Source organism: Motacilla alba, chromosome 3, assembly GCF_015832195.1.
Source record: "Motacilla alba alba isolate MOTALB_02 chromosome 3, Motacilla_alba_V1.0_pri, whole genome shotgun sequence".
Taxonomy (NCBI): Eukaryota; Metazoa; Chordata; class Aves; order Passeriformes; family Motacillidae; genus Motacilla; species Motacilla alba.
Genome location: NC_052018.1, coordinates 76,889,214 through 76,912,150, shown reverse-complemented (window position 1 = coordinate 76,912,150; position 22,937 = coordinate 76,889,214). Strand labels below are relative to the sequence as shown.

At 37.8% G+C, this 22,937-nt stretch overlaps 1 protein-coding gene across 1 annotated transcript in view; it reads right to left on the bottom strand.

The window, feature by feature from the left end:
- Window positions 1–22,937, bottom strand: part of PRKN (parkin RBR E3 ubiquitin protein ligase) — a 682,953-nt gene that overhangs the window by 105,803 nt on the left and 554,213 nt on the right. The window contains exons 8-9 of the mRNA XM_038130606.1: window positions 14,912–14,973; window positions 3,402–3,551 (exon numbers count right to left, since the gene is read on the bottom strand). Coding sequence (XP_037986534.1) covers window positions 3,402–3,551; window positions 14,912–14,973 — 212 coding nt within the window. The remainder of the gene's footprint in view (window positions 1–3,401; window positions 3,552–14,911; window positions 14,974–22,937) is intronic.

Genomic DNA, 22,937 nt, shown 5'->3' with positions numbered 1-22,937 from the left:
TATTGTCCCTTTCATAGATCCATTCCAACCTGTTTTTAACTCCAAGCTTCTTTAATGTGTAGTAAATAATATGCCAGTATAATACAAAACAAGACAAAAATGTTTTATTCATAAAGCTTTTGTATGTCTTGTTTACCACAGCTTTTCCTGTGCCTAGGCCAGCTGGTACAATATGTACTATCTACTATGTTTTGTTGCTGTTTTCTAGTATTAAATATGTCAGGATTTTATAGCTGAGCAATAGAAGTTAGTAACATAAGTCTGATGCATAGTAATGAAGGTAGAATAGTGTATAATGGTAATATCTTAGTAAATCAATTAATAAGTTTATGGTGAATAATAAAAAAATATGAAAGATTAGACATCAGTAGAGTCAGTCAGTGGTACCAGAACATGGCTTTAGGTGAGGACTATCCATAATCATTAAAAGGATATCTGCATGCTTCTATGCTTCTATTCAGTCAAAGTCAAAATAAACCTTTTGTCTTGTTGATTTTTTTTTGTTTATTTTTTTTTGTTTTCGCCTGAAAGCCTGAATAGATAGCAGTGCCTGACTGCAGAGGGTACATATGGGGATGCTTACATTTAAACCTCTTTCCTCATCGTTTTAGTACAGTTCTGTGTAGGCATTTACCAGACTGTTTCTAGGCCCTGCATGTTGCTGTTTCCAAATTCCCTGAGACAAAGCAAAATCCATCTTTTAACTTTACCAAAGGCCCTTTTAGCAAATCATAAGACTCTCCTGGATATTCATATTTAGCTTTGATACCAATGGCAGTTCCTCTGCAAAACAGATTCTAGTTTCTCATTCCATGTAAAAGAGTAAGCAGCTGAGGGACACAAAATGTCTGCATCCTAGCCTGGCTCAGTCATCCTTTTATTTTTCATTATTCCTTCAGTTTTGGTCATACTCCTGATATGTTTGGGACTGCCTCACACAGTTATCTCTCTGAATATCAGAATATTAATTTTGTTTCATTCCCTGGTGGCTAGCTTATCGTCTTTTTGGTTCCTTTACTTCTGTAAAATGGCTGATGAAACCCCTTCTCACTCACTGCCTTGACTTTCTCTTGACCACCTGCCCTTCCTCTCTCCCCTGGGTAATTCCATCAGCAAATCAAAATCCTCAGCTCCTTGACAGTTGTTAGCTACCCTTACATGCCAATACAGACCTGAACAACCAATTTGTTCTGTTCAATAGGTAACAATTTCTCTGCAAGGGCTTTTGTGTAAATAACAGAGCAGTGATGTTGGATATAACTTCTGCTGTTATCTGTATGAAATTTAACTGAAGACAGAGGCTCAAACACCGCAAAAGAGACTCTACATAACCAAAGTACAGCTTAAAGAATGATGTAGATATTAAAAAAAATCTCCAAATTCACACTACTTTCCTTATTTCTTTGCTTACCAGCTTCAGCAAGGAATGCATTTCTAATCTAAGCTGCGCAGATTAAGTAGTCCAAGACATCTTTTGCAGTCTTTTTTTGGATGGGTAATAGGGACATTCTCATCTTGGGCCTTTCTTTGAGCTTGTAAATCACGCACACACTCGTGAGGCAATACTGAGCTCTAAAATGGATCTTCCTGGATTCCATAAAAATTAGTGGAACGTCTTCACACTGAAAAAGGTCAGGTTTTGACTGGGAAAAACCACATCACAGTTTAAGAACAGAAAACACTAAACATGACTTCATAAAATAGAGTAAAAATAAATAGCTTTTCTAACGGTCTTGGCATCCTTGTAGGTGGATCTTTACCTTCAGCCAACTTTACCACCAGAATTTGAGTTCAGTGCTAGGACCCTCACCACAGGAACAGTGACAAATCCTCCTTGAGGTTACCATTTTTAGGGTGCAAAGAAAGATTCAAAGGCATATATTTTCACTCTGTTCCATTATGGATTCTGAGGAAGGACCTTAATGTTACCAAAATTTGGCTTCCCGACCAGCCTCTTGCTTATCATTTCAGCCTAAGTGAATTGTACTCTGTAATGTTCAAGACTTCATATAATTCAAACAAAGGGTGAGCTTACACTCAAGGCTACAGATCTGATCATTACCGAGCACAGCGCGGAGCCCTTAGAAGGAAACAGAGCAGTTTGCTAAACCAGGCAATATATCAATCCTTTATGCAATGTACACTTTATTTACACAGCATTTGCAGATTTAGAATGATGATGAATGAAGCTACAAAATACAGTGTGATTTTCACCACTTCCAGGCAGAGATCTGAATAAAAATTATATGTGCTTTTGTCTTTTTTAACCAATCCCTAATAGTTAACCCAGAGACATTCCCTTTTGTTTATGCAGTCATGTTTCGTATTACTTTCCCAGATTCTGCTTTATTTTATAGCCCCATGTCTGCTCAGTGAATTTGGGCAGTACTCTGTTTTCCATGCACCACTGCATGGACAGATAGGAAGCCTTAGCAGGGTCGACAGAGGCTAACCTACTCAAAGAAGACAAGTTACTGTGACTTCCTAGTTCACCAAACTATTATTCTTCCACAGTATCAGTTTGGGCAATATAAAAACTGCAACAAAAAGTGCATTTTCCGCAAGAAAAAGAGCAGAAAGAGCACCCTACTATTTTACAAATGTAGATATTTTATCTTCTCTCATAGTGCTCATGGAATTCTGCTGTAATGCCAACTATGGAAAGAGTCACATAGTGCAAACACCAGTTAGTCACTCTGACTGAACATTTAATAGGTTTCTTTTATATATAGATTTATCTCTATGTATATCTATTTCCCCCAAAGCTTGATTATTGTCAAGTACTTGATCTTTCTACCGCCAAAAATGTTGATGGCCCATATGATGTGATTTCTTAGCAAAATTATTTTCAATCTGATTTTGATTTCCATAAATCCACCATTAATTGTTCATTCCCTATGCTTAAAACAAGCTTTAATGAGTAAAAAAATGTATTTCTATATTTCTTTTCATCATGTATTTTAACATGCCCAAGCAATATCACTACAGTGTCACAGACAGGCTATTCTATCTCTCCTTTTTCAGTAAAAAAATTAATATGATAATGAATGGTTTGCTTAAGATCCTGTTCATTTCTGCTGAGTTCTAGGAGAAGAAAGTCAGAGTGTATTTGGATTTTCATCTGCACAGTTCAATTTCTTACTGTGACTACTCAGCAACTTCTTAAACCAAATAAAGCAAAGAATATGGAATGGACACATTCTACGCGATGAAGTCATCATTCCTAAGTCATTGTGCTATATTTAAATTGTTTAGCAAACTGCATTATCCCACTCTGGTGGGAAGGGAAATTCAGAGTCACTGAAAAGATAAAAAAGCCAGCCACATTTTCCCCTTTGTCTTAATGTTCATTCTATATCAATTATTTCCCACACCACTAGAAGGAAAATGCAGGTTCTTACCCCACAGCCTATCCCGTTGCCTGGTTCACACAGGATTCTCCTCAGCCCTGGCTCAGGAAGCAGACCTGCCCCACAGCCAGGGGTTGGACACAGCACGCCTCCCATCTGCAGCACACATTCCTCGGCCCCATAGCGCTGGTAGCGGTTGTACTGCAACACAACAGAACACACTGGTCTTAAACTCTTGGCAGCACACAAAGAACACCCCCAAATCTTTGATTCTGTCTCTATCCCACGTAATCCAGTCAACTGTCCTAATGTCTTACATGCTAAGTTAAGGTTGTTGGTCAAAAGTCTAAAACTTTGCAGTGCTATTAAATGGGGTGTCACTCTGCTCCAACTCACATCATGTGCATAGTTTTCTGGCTCACAGCCATTTGCGCCACTAGAAGACTGTGTGGGATATTAGGATCAAGAAAACAGCAGACTGTTTTTGTAAGTAACATCAAATACACTTATATTACTAAAATAATTATTGTAAACATAATAAAAATAGTCCAACAGAGAAATGATAAATGCTGTATACAGATTGAAGAGAACACACAAAAAAACCCCCTTTAGGGATCTATAGCTAGAAGTAGTGCAATGTTTTAGACCCTAAGGGCTGTAAAAATTTGCCTAGGCAACTTTATTTTAAAAGCAAGCTGATCATTAAACTGATCAGCTGAATAACTCTCTAATATGCATTCATTTCAATGCTAGGTGTATTTTTTCCTGTGTCTCCCATAAAATTTTCTTTAGTTTTTCCACTTTTCATTTAATTCCGTTCTGATAGCCTAAAAGGCCATGGAAATGCCTTAATTTTAATGATGGGGACCCTGACACACAGCAATATTAATTAACATGCTCAGTGTATGCTCAGTGGCAAAAATGCCTGCTCTAAAAGGACTGATGTCACTGCAATAACTTTCCCATGTCTAATTTACCCTGCTTTCAGCCAGAGATAAGCTGAGCTAGTACAAATCATGCTGTGTACATGTAAATCACATCCACTCTAGGGTTCTGCGTTGGTGCAGTTCCACACCAGTGGCTGTATAACCACTGTAAACCAGGCTTCAGATTCACCTATAAATCTGCTCTACTGTGGAGGGAAATAAATGAAAGCATTTGGTCCTAACAACCCCAAAGAAAACAGGCAAATCCAAAAGGCCAAAGAGGAAGGGAGTAGGTATGAATTTTCTCTGTGAGTGGACTTTATGGTGTGCTAAAAAAACAAAACAGAACTTTATGTTACAGCACTCACAACAATATTTAGTGCTTCATAAGATTTTATCCCATAATGGCTCATGAAAATCCTGTTCCTTTTCTTGGGAGGATAGCAAACAAAAATTTCTTTCTCCAATCCACATCCATCTCCAAAGAAATCTTTTGAGGAAAATGGAAACTTTAGGCCCAATACCTCATACACAGAGCATACAAAAAAGAATTTTAAATTACAAAGAAGGTCCTACGTCTTTTGGGTACAATTCAGAAGATTCTTCTGCAGATGCAGACTGTCACAACATGTCACAACATGTCTTGTTAACCTGGCTTCTTAAAATAATATTAGAGTTCTTAAAAGACTATAACATATATACACAAAAGTTTGCATCACAGAAAAAAAAGTCAACCCAGACTTGAAGTATCCAACTTTGTTAATTAATGAAAAATCCAAGCAACCTCAGAAAAGAAAAGCAAAATCTAAACAGACAATAAGACTTCAAAATATCTTTCAGTGTATGAATGACAGCCAGAAATTCTTACCTAAGAATCTTGTATTTGGAAAATAATAGTATTTTGAGAAATGTGCAAGACATGTCTGCAGTCTCCTTGAATGTGGGGGCTCAAGAAGTCAGCTGGTGTTTTCCTGTGTTATTATTATGCTTGAACCCAGACTAATGCCATAAATATTTAATGTTGGATGCTCTTAATTTTCAGAAAAGTTTGTGATCCTCCCACTATATACATGTTGAGTGTTTTGAGTAATTTAGCTGGCCTTTATAGAAATATAGGTAATCATAGCTCCAAAACTCTCTAGCAGCCTGATTTTTCTTCAGGGCACAGACTGGACCTGCAAGTGAGGATAGTGATTGTCTTACCCTATTAAGAGGGAACTTTGTGCTTCATGTGGAATTGTTAACAGCTTCTCATTAGGAAGGCAAACACCAGTGACACTGTAGCTGAGGGTCTGTCAGCATTTACATTAAAAATTCTCAGCTGGAAAAAAAAAGAATATACTTTCCAGCCATTAATTTAGCCTAAAAGGGCATGAATATATTCCTCTCATTTCCCTTTATTTTTTTCCTTTTTGTTTTTTTAACTTATCTTGTTAGGGAAAGATACAGAATGTAAATGTCCAGTTTACCTACTGGCAAGGTGGACAGCAACATCATTTTCTGTCCAACAAATGTAACATTTTATACTGGCTCAACACAGGACTCATTCCAAATCAGTATGGCATCCTCCCCAGTGATTTTCATACTATAACAGCTGAAAAAATGATCCAAAAAAGATCCTGCTAAATTCATTTGCATATCTTGATATCTAGTTACCAGCCTGTTTTCTACCTTCCAAGTCCAGATACATTTATGTTATTTTCCAATTTCTTTTTCCTTGTGTCCTGCTCAATTAAAACCCAGCAACCCGCTGAAACACAAAGTAGCAGAACATATACATGTTTGCTGCCACAGCAAAATCTACACAACATATATGGATTTATATTCTTTATTCAGTGACATGAAACAAAATGACTCACTTTACATTAAGGGTGCATTTATAAAAAACTTTTACAGGTCCAAAACTATTATCATGAATTATTAACTAACTATTTGCATATAATGACAGACCATATCTATTAAAGACATTTTTTCCTATACACCACAGCCATACATATCATACTGGACTCATGTAACCAACTAATGTAATCCATTAATCAAGTCAGTTTTCAGGAGCCCTTAAATGTCTTTGGAGCCCATGATGTGTTTTGATCATATATCTGGATGAGATACTTAAGGATATTACACAACACCCACTGATTTACTTCACCTCTTAACTGGAGACCTAATGTAGAATTTATTTAATTTAGTTTGAATTTCCGCAGTGATGATGCCTATAGTTGCACAGGTTGTGAAGTCTTCTTTTATAATTAACAGGAGAGATGGGATGCAATTCATCTTTACTCCTTAGATTTGTACATCTGCGTAAGAACTGAGACCTCAAGTGCCCTGTTTTTTTAAAAATAATGAGAGATCAGACAACTTCCTAGATAATGGCACCTGAAATTAGGTGACTCTTACAATAGCTGATTTAGTTCCAATAATTCTAATCCTAACTCACCTGCCCTAAGCTATTTTTAAAACCAAGGATTAGGTATCTAAATAGCTTAGACTGTGAACCACTTCACAGAATTTTAGCTCAGCTAAAATTAAACATCTAGCCTAAACAAGGCTCCAAGTGAATGAGCAGAAATAAGATCTCAAGGAGGGCATTTATCCTGACTTAGATATGATGTCTAAGATAGGTAAGATCAATCATCCTATGGAAGTGCTATGGTTGAAGATGAGAAAACTAACTTAGGCTAGATATCTCACATGTAAAGAGCTGTCACTGAAAGATGAATCTAGCTCTTCTGTCCAGTCAAAGTATTTCACAGTATCTATTACTCAATTTTTATCAGTGTGCCTCCTATTTAGAGATGCACTCATCATGTGTAAAGTTGTTCTGCATGCTACAAGGAGGAAAGTATCTCCAATTATTTTTTAGGAAAAACCTCTCACAAAGTATAATATATGGGAAACTTGATGGAACTGACATTCGTGACGCCTGATTTCATTCCTGGCAGCAGCGCAGCCATCCTGTGGCTTTCACATAAGTCATTTAATCTATGCTTCTCATCAGTTGCCCGTTTGTAAAGAGGAAGAATCACACTTGCTGATTTCAATGTACTGTTAAGAGGCAAAATCCATTAATAGTCATGAGGACGTCAGATGCTATGGTAATGAGTGGCATAAAATTACACAGAAATCACCAGCCATCTACTGCTGCTAGAAAGCAGCTTCCAGACAAAGCATGTCAGGCATTTATGTGCTACTGTAATAAGGTCCTCAGAAATACAGGTCGGTAAATAGTTGCTGGATTCCCCCAGAAGTAAATATTTCAATGCCTATTTGGAAAAAACCCTCAAAGCTTCATAAATACAACTAACTCCAGAACATTGGTGCTAAGACAGCTAAAGTTATATGAATAAGGTAGTTGTAAAGCATTCTGTTTGTTCTCTGAAAGCTACATCCCTTTGTGATCCTTCCCCTCAAATTGTGAATTGTCCCAGTCAGCCCATATCTATGCTTTTCAAGGAATAACATTTGGAGTGGAAAAAGCTCTACTTATAAGCTCTGCTTATGGTATTTCGACCATAGGATGAAGTTCTTTTGTGTAACCTTTGTTAATAAAGACTTGTCAGGGCCTTTAGATTATAAATTACAGTATGACTTAGACACAGAGGCTGGATAATTGTAACCATTTATTCCTTGCTCTCTGCTTTCCAGGTTGGGATGGTTTCCCTTAAGTCTTAGAAGGATCCTGGTTTTCAAGCAGTGGAAATTCAATCATTTGATGTTGTAAATCAAGGGTAATATAAATGAAATTTCTGGGTTGACATAGTAATAACAAGTTAATTACAGATTACAGTCTTTTCAGTTACATTGAGATTCAGATACTAAAACAAAACTGAAATGCACCTGAATGCACAAAACTCCTGCCAAACACACTTCATGAACACAGTGATTCCTGGCTGGGTCAATTAATTTACAAATTATGATTTAATATCATAGAATCACAGAATGGTTTGGGTTGGAAGGAATCTTAAAGGTCATTTATTCCAATCCCCCTGCCACACCACGAATGCCCTGAGCCATTTTAATTTTGCTTTTACAATTTGGATATTGTTTTCTTTATTGTCCTTCCCCCACCATCTAAAAGCTCAGTAGCAGCCTTGCAGACAACTTTGGACAAAAGTATAACAGTAGATGTTAAGCCCAAATCCCTGAAATTCAATTACTTGTTTCTTTAACTGCATGTAAGAGTCTCAGAGGAAAGCAAATCTACTTGCTGGAGTCAGATTGTTTTTACTGCTCCTATAAATCAAATAACCATCTGTGTGTTTCAAAATTAGATTGTGGAGGCTATTAGTCCATAGTGTAGACTAAGCACTTTATTTATATGTATTATGCACGTACAAAAACTTCAAGAATTAGTTCCATAATGTAATTAGGCAACTTACAGTACGAAACCAGTAGTAGTACTCCTTGGACAAGTAAAAATACTTACAAATGTGTCATCTAAAATGCAGATTAAAAAGTCATGGACTGACATGGCTCTCCATGGAGCACCCCTAATTTTTTTTTCCCGACTTTTAGGTTTCTCTGCTGGCCCCTAATCAAATTGAAAGAGCTAGTTCAGAGGATCAGCTCCTTGTTACCACAGGAGCATCCAAGGAGGCAAGAAAGACAACCACCTTTAGAGAGCTGGAATTTGCCTGACTGGAGAGTCATGGAAAATTGGGTACAAACAGTTCTTTGAAGAAAATATTTAGGTAAGAAATCTCTAACTGGATCAGTGCACCACAATTCACAGACAAAATTAAACTGGAACAGAGATGTGGAGAAAAAAGGAAAGATTGCAGTTAGCAGAATTATACGAAAGCGAGCACAATATGATACAATGAAGAAAGGGGAACGAGCACAGTGTACAGGTTAGCACTATATTTACAAACTACTAGAAGTTTGTGATCTTCCAGCAGGTATTTGGGGGATCAGTGTGAATAGACTGGGTGCCAGAGATAAACATTTGGTTTCTTCTGACCCTTGTGGAGCTCAAATGCACACTCCTCTTCCCACTACAAGTAACAGCCATCAAGGCTGTAACTGATGCAAGGAAATCTGTTCAGCTGATGCTGTTGCAAACTGTGGAACTGCATTTTAGTGCAGTAGATACTGGCTCCCAGTTCTCAGGTCACAAGAGTGAGCATATGTATATTTCCTGAAAGCAGATCAAACCTATCCAAGGGATGGAAGAAGTCCTAACTCCCACATGTACCTGAGATCCTGAACACTGGGTTCAAATCTTCCCTCTGAATTAAATAAAAGCTGGGGGGAAGAGAAATTTGAATTCTATATAAAATGACAATTTTTTTTTTTTTTTGGTTTTGACAGAAAAAAGTTCCTTTAAATTAGTTTTAACTAAGTACCTTCTAATTTCTTTCTCTTTTTTTCAGCTATTGAACCAAAAATAAATGACTTTCACTTGCCTACTGTACAGTAAATTCAAAAGTGTAAGAATGTAGAGATATCCTGCTTACAACAAGGCTAAAGTTATCCTAATCCAGAAGAGACAAAACTGAGGAATTTTCATGAATCCAAATTACTTCTGAGTTAGAGAAGAAGGTGGTTAGGAGACATTCCAGGCAGGCATAGCATAGGAAGGAAAGAGAGGCATATCATTAGACATATGAAGTTGCAAGATTGTAAAGTTTGTTGTGAAGTTCCAGCTGTTAAAAAACAGGTGGTGTAAAGAGGATCAAGAGTTAAATGCAGTAGCTCAGTCTTAGAGAGCAAGTGATGAGACTGTGGTGACAAATCCAAAAGGCGAGCCAAATGAGATGGAGAGAAAAGAGATATTAGATGGAAAAATGGCAGAAACTGAGAGATGAGTGTAGGTATCACTTACACAGAATAGTAGCTGAAGCCAGGGGACTGGGTGGGAAGCAGCAGAGGTGTAAGAACTACACTTGTAAAGATAAAGGTTTTGAAATACTAATAAAATAGCTTTGGCTTAGTAATTATGAAGGGGAGAAATCATACAGTAAAAATTTATTTTGTTCTTTAATTGATTAGAATTATGGAGATGTAGCTTATATTTTTTTCCAAGTGCAGTTATCAAAAAATCTTAACCCAGAAATACTTCAGAAGCACTTTGTTGATCATATTTGACAGTTTCCTGTACTAAACTCAGCTGAATAATTAGAATTGTCATATGGCATTACTTTTGCCTGAATGGGTAAATATATATCAATTACTTTAAGACTGACTTTACATGAATATTCTGTAGCATACATTTGAAAAAAAAATCCTCTAGCAAGTATTGCAATTAAAAAAAAAATAACCTTGTCACACCCACACATTGTATATAAAATTCTTCCAGACCTCAACTGATGTTAAATGATCTCTAACCATGCTGTGTTCATTTCATACTTGATTTCTGTATCTCCTAAAGTTACAGCTCACTGTGAAAACTAGCACAAGCCCACATCATCTTTGAGGAGCATGGGGACATGCATCTGCAGATTTTCAAAACAGGGTATTCTAGGGTATTCCTTTGCATAATTTTTCCCTAATTGACTAGGTAATTTGGGGAAAAAACCCAGCCCCCCAAAAACCAAACCAGAATCCCACAAAAACACCCAACCAAACAAACAACCCCTTCCCCCCAAAATGGTCCCCATTCAGGCTTGCTCAGATTCCAGGGATATAAACCCTCACAACAGTTCTAAAAAAAAGTGAGCAGCGATATGAGTTTCAGCAGCAGCTGATAGGAGAGATCTGTTAAAATTGATCGTTCCCCTGTCAAAATATCAAGGAACTGGCCAATACATTCTGCAAAGTTGTCAGAGCAGATGATGTAACAGAGAAGCAAAGCTATACATTACTTAGCATCTTCCTTTCCTGCCACTAGAAATCATCTGCTTCATCTGTGCTGTGACCTGTTGGGGGCACTCGGGTATAGCAGCAGATTGCTCGCTCTCGTGTTGTTTGTTTTCCCTTCCAGCCTTCAGATGTAGCTGGTATTTTATTCATGAATCACAATATTCCATTTAAACAATTAAACAAGATTTTTTTTTGTCACTTTGGGGACAAGAGGGAAGTTTCTCATAGAGTCATTAGGGAGACTCCATAACAGTTCACTGCAAGTCATCTTGCTATGCTGGGATATTGTGGTGTTTATGCTTGGAGTGTTTTCTGTGCTGTTTCTGGCATTGGCTTGTAGAATTACCTGCCTTCCACTGTATTTGAACAGAACCCATATTTGGTGCATTCGTAGCATATATTTTTAAGCAGCTTGTACTATCACCACTTGTACAAAAATTTAGTTGCAGAGACAGCCAGCCTGACAGGGCAAATGGCTACTGCAGGAGACTTTCTTACACTGCTCTTTTTAAACATCTCCCCACTCACTAAATCTTTCAATCCGATCCTGGCTATATCTCAAATACTTTAGAAAGGGAGGAGTTAGCCAGGAGATTGAGCTGCACCCATTAAGCTAGGGGAAATAGATGGATTATGAAAAGTGAGAGCAAACTGCAAGAAAAAGCTCAGCAGAGCTTTGGGCAATTAGAAAGCTTCAGGCTTCACCCTTCATCTGGGACTCCATGTGCAGGAGAATCTTTTTTGTCTTGTACAGCCTTAGTGGACTGCGAGAGTCTGTGACAAGGGGGTCCAAAAGAAACCAGACAAAGCTGCTTCTGGAGACTCTTCCTGGGTCAGACTCTCTGGCACCATCCTAAAGAGTCAAGTATCAAGTGGGACAGCAATCTGTGGCTGTATTTGTGTTGCCAATTACTCTGGAAGTTGGTTTTATGTGGTAGGTTAGGTATCCAGAATGCATATCATGTACCAGGGAAGCTTGTATTCTTCTATTTCAGCACACAGACTACGATTGCATCTTTCCATGAAGTCCAAAACTGATTCCCTCTTTAAAAGCTATCTTATTGCCAGCAGCTAAACCTTAAAAGATAGACTTTCCACCTAGAATAAATTTCCCATAATGTATGTTCCTAACAGAATAAAAGACATGAAAATTTTACATGTCCAGAAGACTACCAAGAAGTTTGATTATTTGGACAAGAGCCTTATTATTATATAACTCCTTTAAGAAAATAGTAATCATCAACTCTTCATACTTCTTTTTCTCAGCATTAGTTTTTCATTTATGCTTACATTTATATAAAGATATTTCAGATAGTCAGGCAGACACGTTTTCAAGAGGTTTGATCCTGAAAGCCACTCAAAACCTTTCTTTCCTAATGATATCATCAAATAGTACATATGGTAAGTATTTACATTTATAGGAGCATTTATATGGTCAGTTTATTTATATTTTTATTTACAGGAAATAAATGCTCAGTGAAGAAAAGAGGGATACCAGGTTTTTTTTTTTGCTTAAACTCTGAGGAATGGGAGATATGCAAGATAGGAAACATGCTGGTGCTGGAGGAGTGGTGGAATGGGAAGAGGCTGGGAATATTTTGTCTTTCACTACTGAGAAGTATAATAGGATCTAAAGTCTGCAAGTGATTTGTAAACAAAGAATAGATGCTTTTCTAGGCAATATACTGCAGTTTAAACAAGAATTAATCCCAAAAAGTCATGTAATGTGTATTCTAAAGTAGATCAGAACAGATTATGACAATAGTCCATTCTGCTTTTAATCTGGCCTTAAATACATAAGCACTTTAAAAATAAATCAAGATTGGACATGAAGCAGGAATATGTCCCTATTTTTCTTTGGTTATTGATTGGAATGGAAGAAAATATCTGATGGTTTATAATACTGAAATTGCAAGGAGTCTGAATGAAACAGTCTTATAATTTATTATGCATTTTTTCTATCTAGTAGACATAACAGAAAAATAAACATCTTCGATATTTTAAAAAAGCTAATATCTAACTAAATAAATATAAGAAATAAATAGTCACATGAATAAGGACTTTGCCTGTAATTCCTTCCTTTCTTCACTTAGATATACTTAACTATTTTTCTCTTGGTTTTGCATCAATTTATTTCCTGACTATCAAAGTGTGTTCTAACTTCAAACAAAAGCTACTGCCATCTTCAGTAGACTCATGCTAACAATGCTTTTGTATGACAGAATATGTTTGCAACAATCCTTCTAAATGTATGGGCTAATGGAATAATTCAAGCCTCATGACAACGATCACTATTTGCAAAGAAAGTCCATCAGTTAAATATTGCTCTGTCAGTGATCATTAGTCAGGCTAAGGTCCACAACTCCATTCTAGGGCTTTTCCAGGGGAGCTGTCAGGTCTGTCTGATTCAGTCCTCTCACTTCCAGCCTTTTGGTTTAGCTGTTCCTTACTTTTCCTTCAAATTTCTCCTTTTGTCCAACTCTTCCTAGACTGCTCAGCTTCATCTCTTCACACAGCTTCAGGGCAGATCTTCCTCTATTTACCAGTCTCCTCACTAAGCTTTTGTATTTGGTCATTCCCTTCCAGCCCCTGGTCCATGCTCCTTGTCAGACTCTTATTCTTGTCATTCTGGTTTCTACTCCCAACCCCTTCAATGAAACCCCATCTCTTCATCCTACCCAAGCTTCATCTCACTCTGCCCTCCTTTTGTCAGGTAGCTCTCATCAGTCTCTTGAGTCCATCAATCCTGGTCATAAATTCTTTTATTTCCTCTTCCTAAGTCCTCAATCTCAGCAGATTCGTGCTTCCATTATCTCTTGCTAAGGAAAAGCTGAGAAACAGGCTGAGTCCCTGAGAAACATGACTTGTGACTCTCTATACTAGCTGAAGTGGGGGGCTGGTGGAGGAAAATTGGCAGTCCAGAAATTGTAACAGCAGCCACAATTGTAATAGAAAAGGGGAGAGTGGCAGGGAAAGGAGAAGCAACAGGGTGTTTTTGACAATACAATCTAATTTAAAAACGATGAATCAAGACTGAATTAACATCTCAGGAGTTGCTCCTACCTTTGTCACAGCCCTCATAGAACCTTGTGCAAGTCCCTTGGTGCCAGGTTCATTAAAAGATGTGGATAGTGTCATGTATAACACACTAATGCTGGGCTTTCAGCCCCTTGGTCCCTAGCACCTGCAGCTCTGTGTCATACAGTCAGGCTTTGTAACCACTACCTTAGGAGGGATACTTCAGAGGAAAAGACAACTTGAATTTCAGAAGAGTTGAGCATATGAAAATTCAACTTCTCTCTCAAAATTTAAGGCCATTTCTCAATACCTGTGTATGTTAATTTCATTATTGACAAAATAATACCTGACACTTCTTGTGAGTGTTGTAAAGAGCACTTCAGTTTTGCTTTCCTAAGGTCCCTCTACAGAAATAGTTTTCTGAATGCAAAGCACAGCTATAATTATGAGAAACACTATTTTAAAAGAGAAAAAAGGACCCACAAAAGGATGGATAATTCCATGACTAGCTCTAAGTACCATTCCTTAGTCAGATTGTTTGTCTGCTGCTTTAGAGAGTCTGTTTACTGCTGTAGTCAAAAGCTGAAAAACTGTGGCAGGTAGCAGATGTACCAATTAATAACCTGTCAAGGCTGACGGATAGAATGGAAAAAACCCCAACTCTCACATATTACTCCTGTGTGGTTTTCCCCCCACATTTCAGGTCTTTGGGGGTCGTGAGATACACTCTGTTTCCCTGGAGAGAGATGAAACTGTCTCATTAGCGTCTATCTTTCATGACATTAAGATGCTGCCTTTGAGATGCTAACTCACCTGTTCTTCTCCCAGAATCCTGAAGTGATGAAGTTCTTTAATCAAGGAATCTGGACAGCCAGCTGTTTGAAAGAAACAAAAATAGGCGTTTTAGAGCTTCCTGTCAGTGCAGTTTCAGCATAAGACACATAGATGCAGAGATGATAGAATATACAGATTACCTTAGATAAAGAAGATTAGAAAGATTATCCATGGCTCTGCAGGCACCAGAATACTGAAAACCATCTATCAAATAATCCTTCCACATTTCTGAGCATGCTACCAAGAAAACTTAGAAAGGTTATATTCCAAATATTTTAGCCCTTTCCCCAAAGGACTACAAACAAAAGCAAGATGAAAAGGGCAGCACTGTCTGCCAGATACCGCCAACCCTTTGTATAAGCCAAAAAGCCTGTTAAAAGAGGATCTCACATAAAAATGTTGGAGCTGCCCAAAGCTGAATTCTGATTCACACAACAGGTTTGGACTCATTTCTAAGAATAATACATTATTTACCTGATTCCCTGAAGGATTTAATAAGCCCCACAGATTGCTTTAATTTTGGCTGTCACAAGTATAACCCATTTCACATATACATGGCTGTTACCCCCCAGTGTTAACACACAAACCAAGAACACAGGCAGAGGAGTGATTTACCACAATTTTGCAATGAGGCTAATTTTCAATCACTACAAACTTTCACATCTGTACCAGCCAGTAAGAAAGAATATATCTTGCTAGCTGCCATGCACTTTAGTCACCTGTTCAGACTATGGTTTCGTTCCTGGCAATGAAGTCCAAGGCTGCTGTACACTACTTTTGTAAATGACTTTTGTACTCTACCAGACTAATTCCTGACAAGGGATGAAAGAGCAGACTGTGAGAGCTATGTGGGCTTTACTCTTTTTACCATAAATTGAAGCATCTCTTTGTGAACAGAGAAAATTCCTTAAAAAGGAATGAAGAGCATAGTTCCTCTCAGAAAATGGGAGGAACCATGGTCTTTATCAACCTGGTTTGCTGTTGACGCTACTACAAATAGTTGCCTTTCACTCTTAATGACTCCCATTGAAAGAATACAAATGAATTTGGACATAAATATCAGGAAGTCTCCACCAGCACCATGATTTTATTCAAGGCCAATGAGACATGGCTTACACTCACACTTTCTCTTGGCATAGCTGTCTTAGGGATGCAGAAGGAAAAGACTACATTTGAAAGCAACATAACTAAAAAGGCAAAAAATGAACAATAGACACAATTACATTACTAAAATTCTTTCATTCACATAATTTTTCCACTTAGGGAACCGATTTAAATGCTACTCAAGTCAACCTTTTACTGGTAAATGTTTTAGCTTCATTCGAGGAGGAACAGGTGAAGAATGCACCATCTATACACCTTCATCAGCAAACCCTTACAAAGGTAAGACAAGGTTTGAAGTTGGCTCAGGTTTAAGCATATGGTAAGACTTGCCTATTAAGGAATTGTCTTGTACTAAATATTAGTATTTCTTCCCATTTAATGAAACCTATGACATTCTTACAGGCTTCTTTTCACCCACCTCTTCCTCATCCTCAAGCGTATTCACATATTTGAACATGTGTTTTAGCTCTAAGTGATTATTTCTTAACCAGATTTTATTTTCCTCAACTTCTAGAGCCACAACCCATGTGTCACTTTTAATTTATTTTCTCATTTTCTCCATGCTGTTTATTCTTTCTCAATGCACTTAATTGTCCTTACTACTCCTACCACAGAATCACTGCTATGCACACTTTCTTGTGTTCTCACTGGGATTTACATCCCCATTCAACTCTGTCTCAATAACTTCTTGACCTGAGCCCTAAACTGTAGTCCAGAACTGTTGTCTTCTCTGTGTTTCAAATCAAAACTTATTGTATAAAACATGGATCCTCTCTCTTAGCCTCAAGTTCTTACATAATTAGCAACATATTTTCTTGCACATGTTTTTTTCCCTGAAAATATCTGCATTGATTTTATACTGCCATAGGAATTTCTAAGTGTAGAGGATAATTATGATTTCATGTAATGCTCCCTGTTAATCTTTGACAGATGTTAGCTTTAGAACACCAAGTAAACTGCATTCTGCCTTTTGGAGTCCTTACAGCTTCTACTTCAATCAAGTATTTCTTTCTTCCCTCTTATCCTTTCCAATTTATTATTCACTAAACTCATTAAAATTGGAAGGTTTCCTTTTTCTTCCCTAGCAAGAATTTTTTAGCTCCATTCTCCTTGAAACCATATTTCCTGAGAACCCTTTTTTCCCCTAGAAATCCATCCTATTCTGCCCTAACACATAAATGATATAATCTCCCCTTTATGAACTCCTCACATGCATCCTCTCTTTCTTCCATACAAGCTGGGGATGAGTGGATTAAGAGCAGCCCTGTCAAGAAGAACTTGGGGGTGAGTGGCTGGACATGAGCTGGCAAGGAGAGCTTGCAGCCCAGAAACCAAATATATCCTGAGCTGCATCCAAAGCAGCGCGGGCAGCAGGGCCAGGGAGAGGATTGTGCCCCTCTGCTCTGCTCTGGTGAGATCCACCTGCAGAGCTGCATCCAGCTCTGGGGTCCCCAGAACATCAGAAGGATGTGGATGTGTTGGAGTGGGTCCAGAGCAAGGTCACCAAGAGGGCTGGAGGACCTGCCCTTTTAGGAAAGGTGAGAGAATTGGGATTGTTCAGCCTGGAAAACAAAAGGCTCAGGGGAGCCATTATAGCAGCCTTGCAGAACTTGTGGGGGCTTATAAGAAAGATGGGGACAAACTATTTAACAGGGTCTATGGTGAAAGGACAAGGGGCAATGGTTTTAAACTGCAGGAGGGTTGATTTAGATTAGATATCAGAAAAAAAAGTGGTTTTATGGTGAGGGTGGTCAAACACTGGAATGAGTTTCCCCATTCAAGGTAAGGCTGGCCAGGGCTCTGAAAAACCTGACCTAATTGAAGGTGTTGCTGCTTATTGCAGGGAGGCTGGACTAAGTAACCTTTAAATGTCCCTTCCAACTCAAACTATTCTATGATTCTATGGAAAACATGCATGTTTAAGTGTTACTAGTAATCCATTGCTGCATCCTCTTCCATATGCAATATTTTGTACAGTCTGTTTTTCAGAGACTTGCCCAACCTAGTTTTCAATCTTTTCATGGTTCAAATTTTCACTGGATCTTGCTTAGCTGATTATACAACAGATCCTGACGTTACTAGCAACGAGAGAGAGCTTAAAACCTATGTTGGCATGATTCTTTCCAGCAATGAGTTCAGAAATGTCAAATGCATACAATATTGAATTATACTGACACATCTGAACAGTCTGCTGTCTGTAAGAAGTCATCTCAGATTGTCACATTTCAGAAGCAATAATTTCAGGAAAAAAAAAGAAATCTTCCTTTTCTTTTTTTTCTTTTTAAATATTTCTGAGCATATATCCTATGTTTCCTATCTCTATTTTTAATTTCTTCTTTTCTGTAAGTGGACCTTTGTAAAACATAGGTTACATTTAATACTGTAACCTGTTTTTACTAAATATCTGTGAGTTTTGAAAAAGTCTAGGATTATGTTAAATTCCTGCACTGTGACTAGAGACAAGGTTTATGACAAATAACTATTCCATAAATAAAACATAAAGAGACTTTAAAAACCCCTCCCTACTCAAAACCATTAAGAACTATTTTTTATCTTACCCACAAATTCCTCTGTATATCTACCAACATATTAGTGTGCATGAAAACATACATGGAACCTTGATAATTATTAGTAGTTAAGCACAGCACCTGATGGGTTCACTGGAAAATTGTACACACCAAACATTTATAGAAAAGTGCATTTTCTAAGTCTTTGATGTGAAACCAGCACATGCCAAATTACATAAATAAACTGTGCTTTACAGATTTCTGCTATTTTCTATAGAATGCATTGAGGATTAGTTTTTATGCCCTCTGTCCTATAGAATCCATTAATGGTCTCCACAATTACCAAAAATTTTCAATTCCCTCTGCCCAATTATTACTTGAAAAGTACAAACCTTCATGAAATATCCACAGACCTAAAGCAAACAACAGGAACATTAAAAAAATAATCAATAATAATTACACCTAAGATTGTTGAAAGGAAACAGTGCAAAAGCATGGACAACTGGCTTCAATCAGAAGCCAAAACTCAGGATTGAGGACACCTGCAGACTGATAAAATGGCAGCTAAGTGGCTTAATTGTTGCCTCTTTCAGCTCACATTCAAACCTATGGGATTCACATGTTCTCAGCTGAGGTGATTGTTACAGGTTCTTGCTAACTATGATGGCAGAGCAAGATAAAGAAATATAAAACTGATGCAAATATTAATGCTTTTATACCACTGTTAACTCTGTCATAGTTCCACTGACCCTAAAGCAATCAGATACATAAAACTAATTTGATGTTATAGGAATGAGGCTAAGTCTTAGCAGGAAAATTATGAAGGGATGATGACCGGTTCAAAGGACCAGCAGCTTTACAAAGTCACAAGTAATTTCTTTGCTTCTATTTAAAGTTTTATTACTTAAATTAAATTTAAGCATTTTATTTGCTTCAACACATTCCATCACACACCAGTTTACTTGTTCGAATAATTTTGTTGTTACTTGATTCCCATATTGCATTTAACTCTAAATGCTTTACTTATGAATGAAAGGTGCACTTAAAGCTACAGAAATGTGTATCTGTAAACTTGCAATTTACATTGCAGTATTCTCTTCATAAACATATTTTAATAATTTCATAGAAGTACATGTACTCCAAGAGAAGAACAATGAAACAAGATTTAGTAAGGATGGTTTGATGTCTCCTAACATCATAAATACCCTGATTTCAATTGGTCTGAACACACACTTTCAACTACACTTGTAATTAAACTATGATTATGACTACTACCAATTTAATTACCCAAATCTTCACATATTTTTTCTCAGACAGAATTAGCTTCTGCTTTTTATTTTTTTCCTTGAATTATCCCTCTGTATGACTTATGTTCTTCAGAGAAGGCAAAGAAAAAACTAACCCAAGCCTTTAACATTGCATAAAATAGCAAAATGGAAGCAAAATATGACAGATGCTACAAATAGAGCCAACTGAGAAGTAACATGAGTGTTGATGCCCTGATGGCACTTCCAGCCCTTCCTGTCGCAGCCAGGACCCCATGTCAGCCTGCCTCACCCACCTGCAGCAGGGCTGCTGTCCAGCTCACGTCCCCACAGCCCTGCCCTGCCCAGCCATGGGCAGTCCTGCAGCTCAGAGGTGCCCCAGCCCATCCCCATCCCTAGGGAGGTGCCCAGTACCCACAGCGGGGGCAGTCCCAGCGCTCCTGTCTGCCAGCACCTGGATGGAGGCGACTGAATCACCCAGAGGATCAAAGAAAATCACAAAATGCCCTCGCTGACCACAGATACCAGCAAATGTATCTCCACTGCAGGGTTGTGTGCTACATCTTCTACTATAGGTTTGCAGCATTATTTCATGCTTTGCATTTTGAATTTCAGCCTTCCCCAAACACTACAGTTGTGTGACATTAATTTCAATGCATTTAAACATCAAAATGTTGGCTATATGAGTCTAATATATTCCTTGCATGCTTCCTTTATAGTTGATAGAAGCAATACATGCTTTCACAGGATAATTCCCAGCATCCAAGACAGGCACAAAAAAAATCCCCTTATTTCCATTAAGTGAGGAGTTTAAGGCGACTTGGCAAGATTTACACAAGTAACTTTTAAAGTTAGAATATTTTAATTTCACTCAACAGCTGCAACTCCAATAATTTCTACTCATGCTTAACATTGGAACATGTAAATGTCCACCTCACATTTAGCTCCATGCAAGCTAAGCATTTACCTTATGAGCATAGTGCAACTTCCATTTCTCTCACTTAAAATTTATGTCTGCATCAACACTTGTTAATTCTGAAAAGTACATCCCTTTTGTGGGCTCTGAACATAACCATGCAAGAATATCTATCAGTGTCCTTCAAAGGATATCTTTTGACAGTGCTAATTGCTAAACCAAGTCTGCCACTGGAAAACATTTTAAATACTTGAGAATAACCACTTCATGCTTAGAAAATTAATGGATATGTTGGATTCTTTTTTTTCCTGACTTTCATTTAGGTATAAAAAAGGTTCTGTATTCAAAAATCTGGCAGTGCAGCACTGTAACAGCAGGACTTGCAATACAGCAAGAGTTATATAAATGCAGGGAAGTGCAAGCTGGCCTGTGGTGCAGGTACAGGAAGGAAAAGTGGCTAGGCAATCTTGCAGCTCAGAGGTGCTTGTTACAGCAGTGTGCATCGAGAGCACAACCTCAGCTACAGTGGGACAGGGATTGGGATGCCTGGTGTGAGTACAAGTTACTCAACACAACACAGACATCACTGTTGGGTGAGCAGCAATGGCAGGAAGAGCACAGCCCTGCGTGAGTATAACAGCAATGGGAGTGCAAACAGGGCAGTAGGAAAGCTGGGCTCAGACTAGACTTGCACACAGAACTCAACAGGTTTGGAGTCCCATAACTAGTGGCCATTAATTTGTTACGTCGCTTTCTCAATCTCCTCCAAATTGTAAAACTAACAGGGATACTGCTGTAAACCCCACACCTTTCTGCTGCCTGCATCTCCTCCAGGGATAAGCAACCCCGTGCTGGTGACAGTGTGGCCATTCCTATGGGAACTGACCATGATTTCAAAGTATGGAGTGACTTCACTGTGCTTGTGTTAATTAAATGTTTAGATGTTACAGGTGACCTTTTCTCCTTTTTGATACTATGTGAATGTGAACAAAGACAAAACTAAGGACGGTGTCTGGAATGCATAAATACTTTACTGAAAAGAGAAAAAGATATTATGAAGAATATCAAGTAGGTAATTTACAGAATATAAGCATATGAGGCTATATTTGGAATACTGCATTGCATTGTGAAAAGGTGTTGAACTATTTTCTCACAGATCCGACAGAAGGAATATACTTACTATTTCTTACTATAGCCATTTTCAACATTTTTCTTACAAAACTCATGAGCAATACTTTGGTAAATAGTGAATTATTGAGATTTTTTTCCTTGCTGTCCAAACATTTTCCTAATGTAGACAAACTTAGAACTTCATTCATTTGTATATGTACACTTACATTTACATACCTCTTCCTTTATATAAAAAGATTTAATTTTTAAAAAAAGAATGGTCATAAAACAGTCCTCTGAAAAACTTCTCAAGTCCCATGCCTTACATCTGTCAGTCTGAAAATGCAGAGGATTCACAGGGGCACACAGCTTCATCTGGAGCATCAATTATTACAAACCACCATTAATCATAAAATCACATGTCAGACTCAAAACCCTCTCATGCAATCCATCAGCTGTATGTTATGTTTGAAAATTGGGGGACAACCCTTTAGTACCCAAATTTCTTGTATTGGCCACCTTACAATTGGTGTAAAAAACTACCTATCCAGCAAAACCAAATAAAGTAAACTAAAAAATTACATGGGATTCTTTACTTGTACTCATGCCATTTAAATAATCATCAGTTTTCAGATGTTATTTTTCTGTACAATAATCTAGAGGAGTAGATACACAAATATATGCCCAAAACAAGACACATTAGAGTGCTTCAATATTATAGATTGGTTTGGGGGAAAAAAATGAAACAGCTTATTTCAAAAGCAAGAAATATTGAATTCTGTCCTTTCAAAGTCGGCAGGCATGTATTTAGACTGCAAAGCTCAGCTCTGCACTTGTGCAACGCTCAGCCAGAGAAGATGACAAGCAACGTTTGTGTGTAGTTTCTGTACCCAAAGGTTTCTGACCCTGGTAAGGCCATGGCAAAGATCTTCAACTGGTGAAGATCTTTCCTCTGAGCCTTTAAAAATCTCTGTAAAACTACAAATGATGGAGCAGTTCTTCAGCTCAAGCAAACTATCACAGCAGCAATTAAGTGAATGATGCTTACAGGATCTGTACCAACAAACAAACTGACTATGTACAGAGAATGTAATATTTTGTTA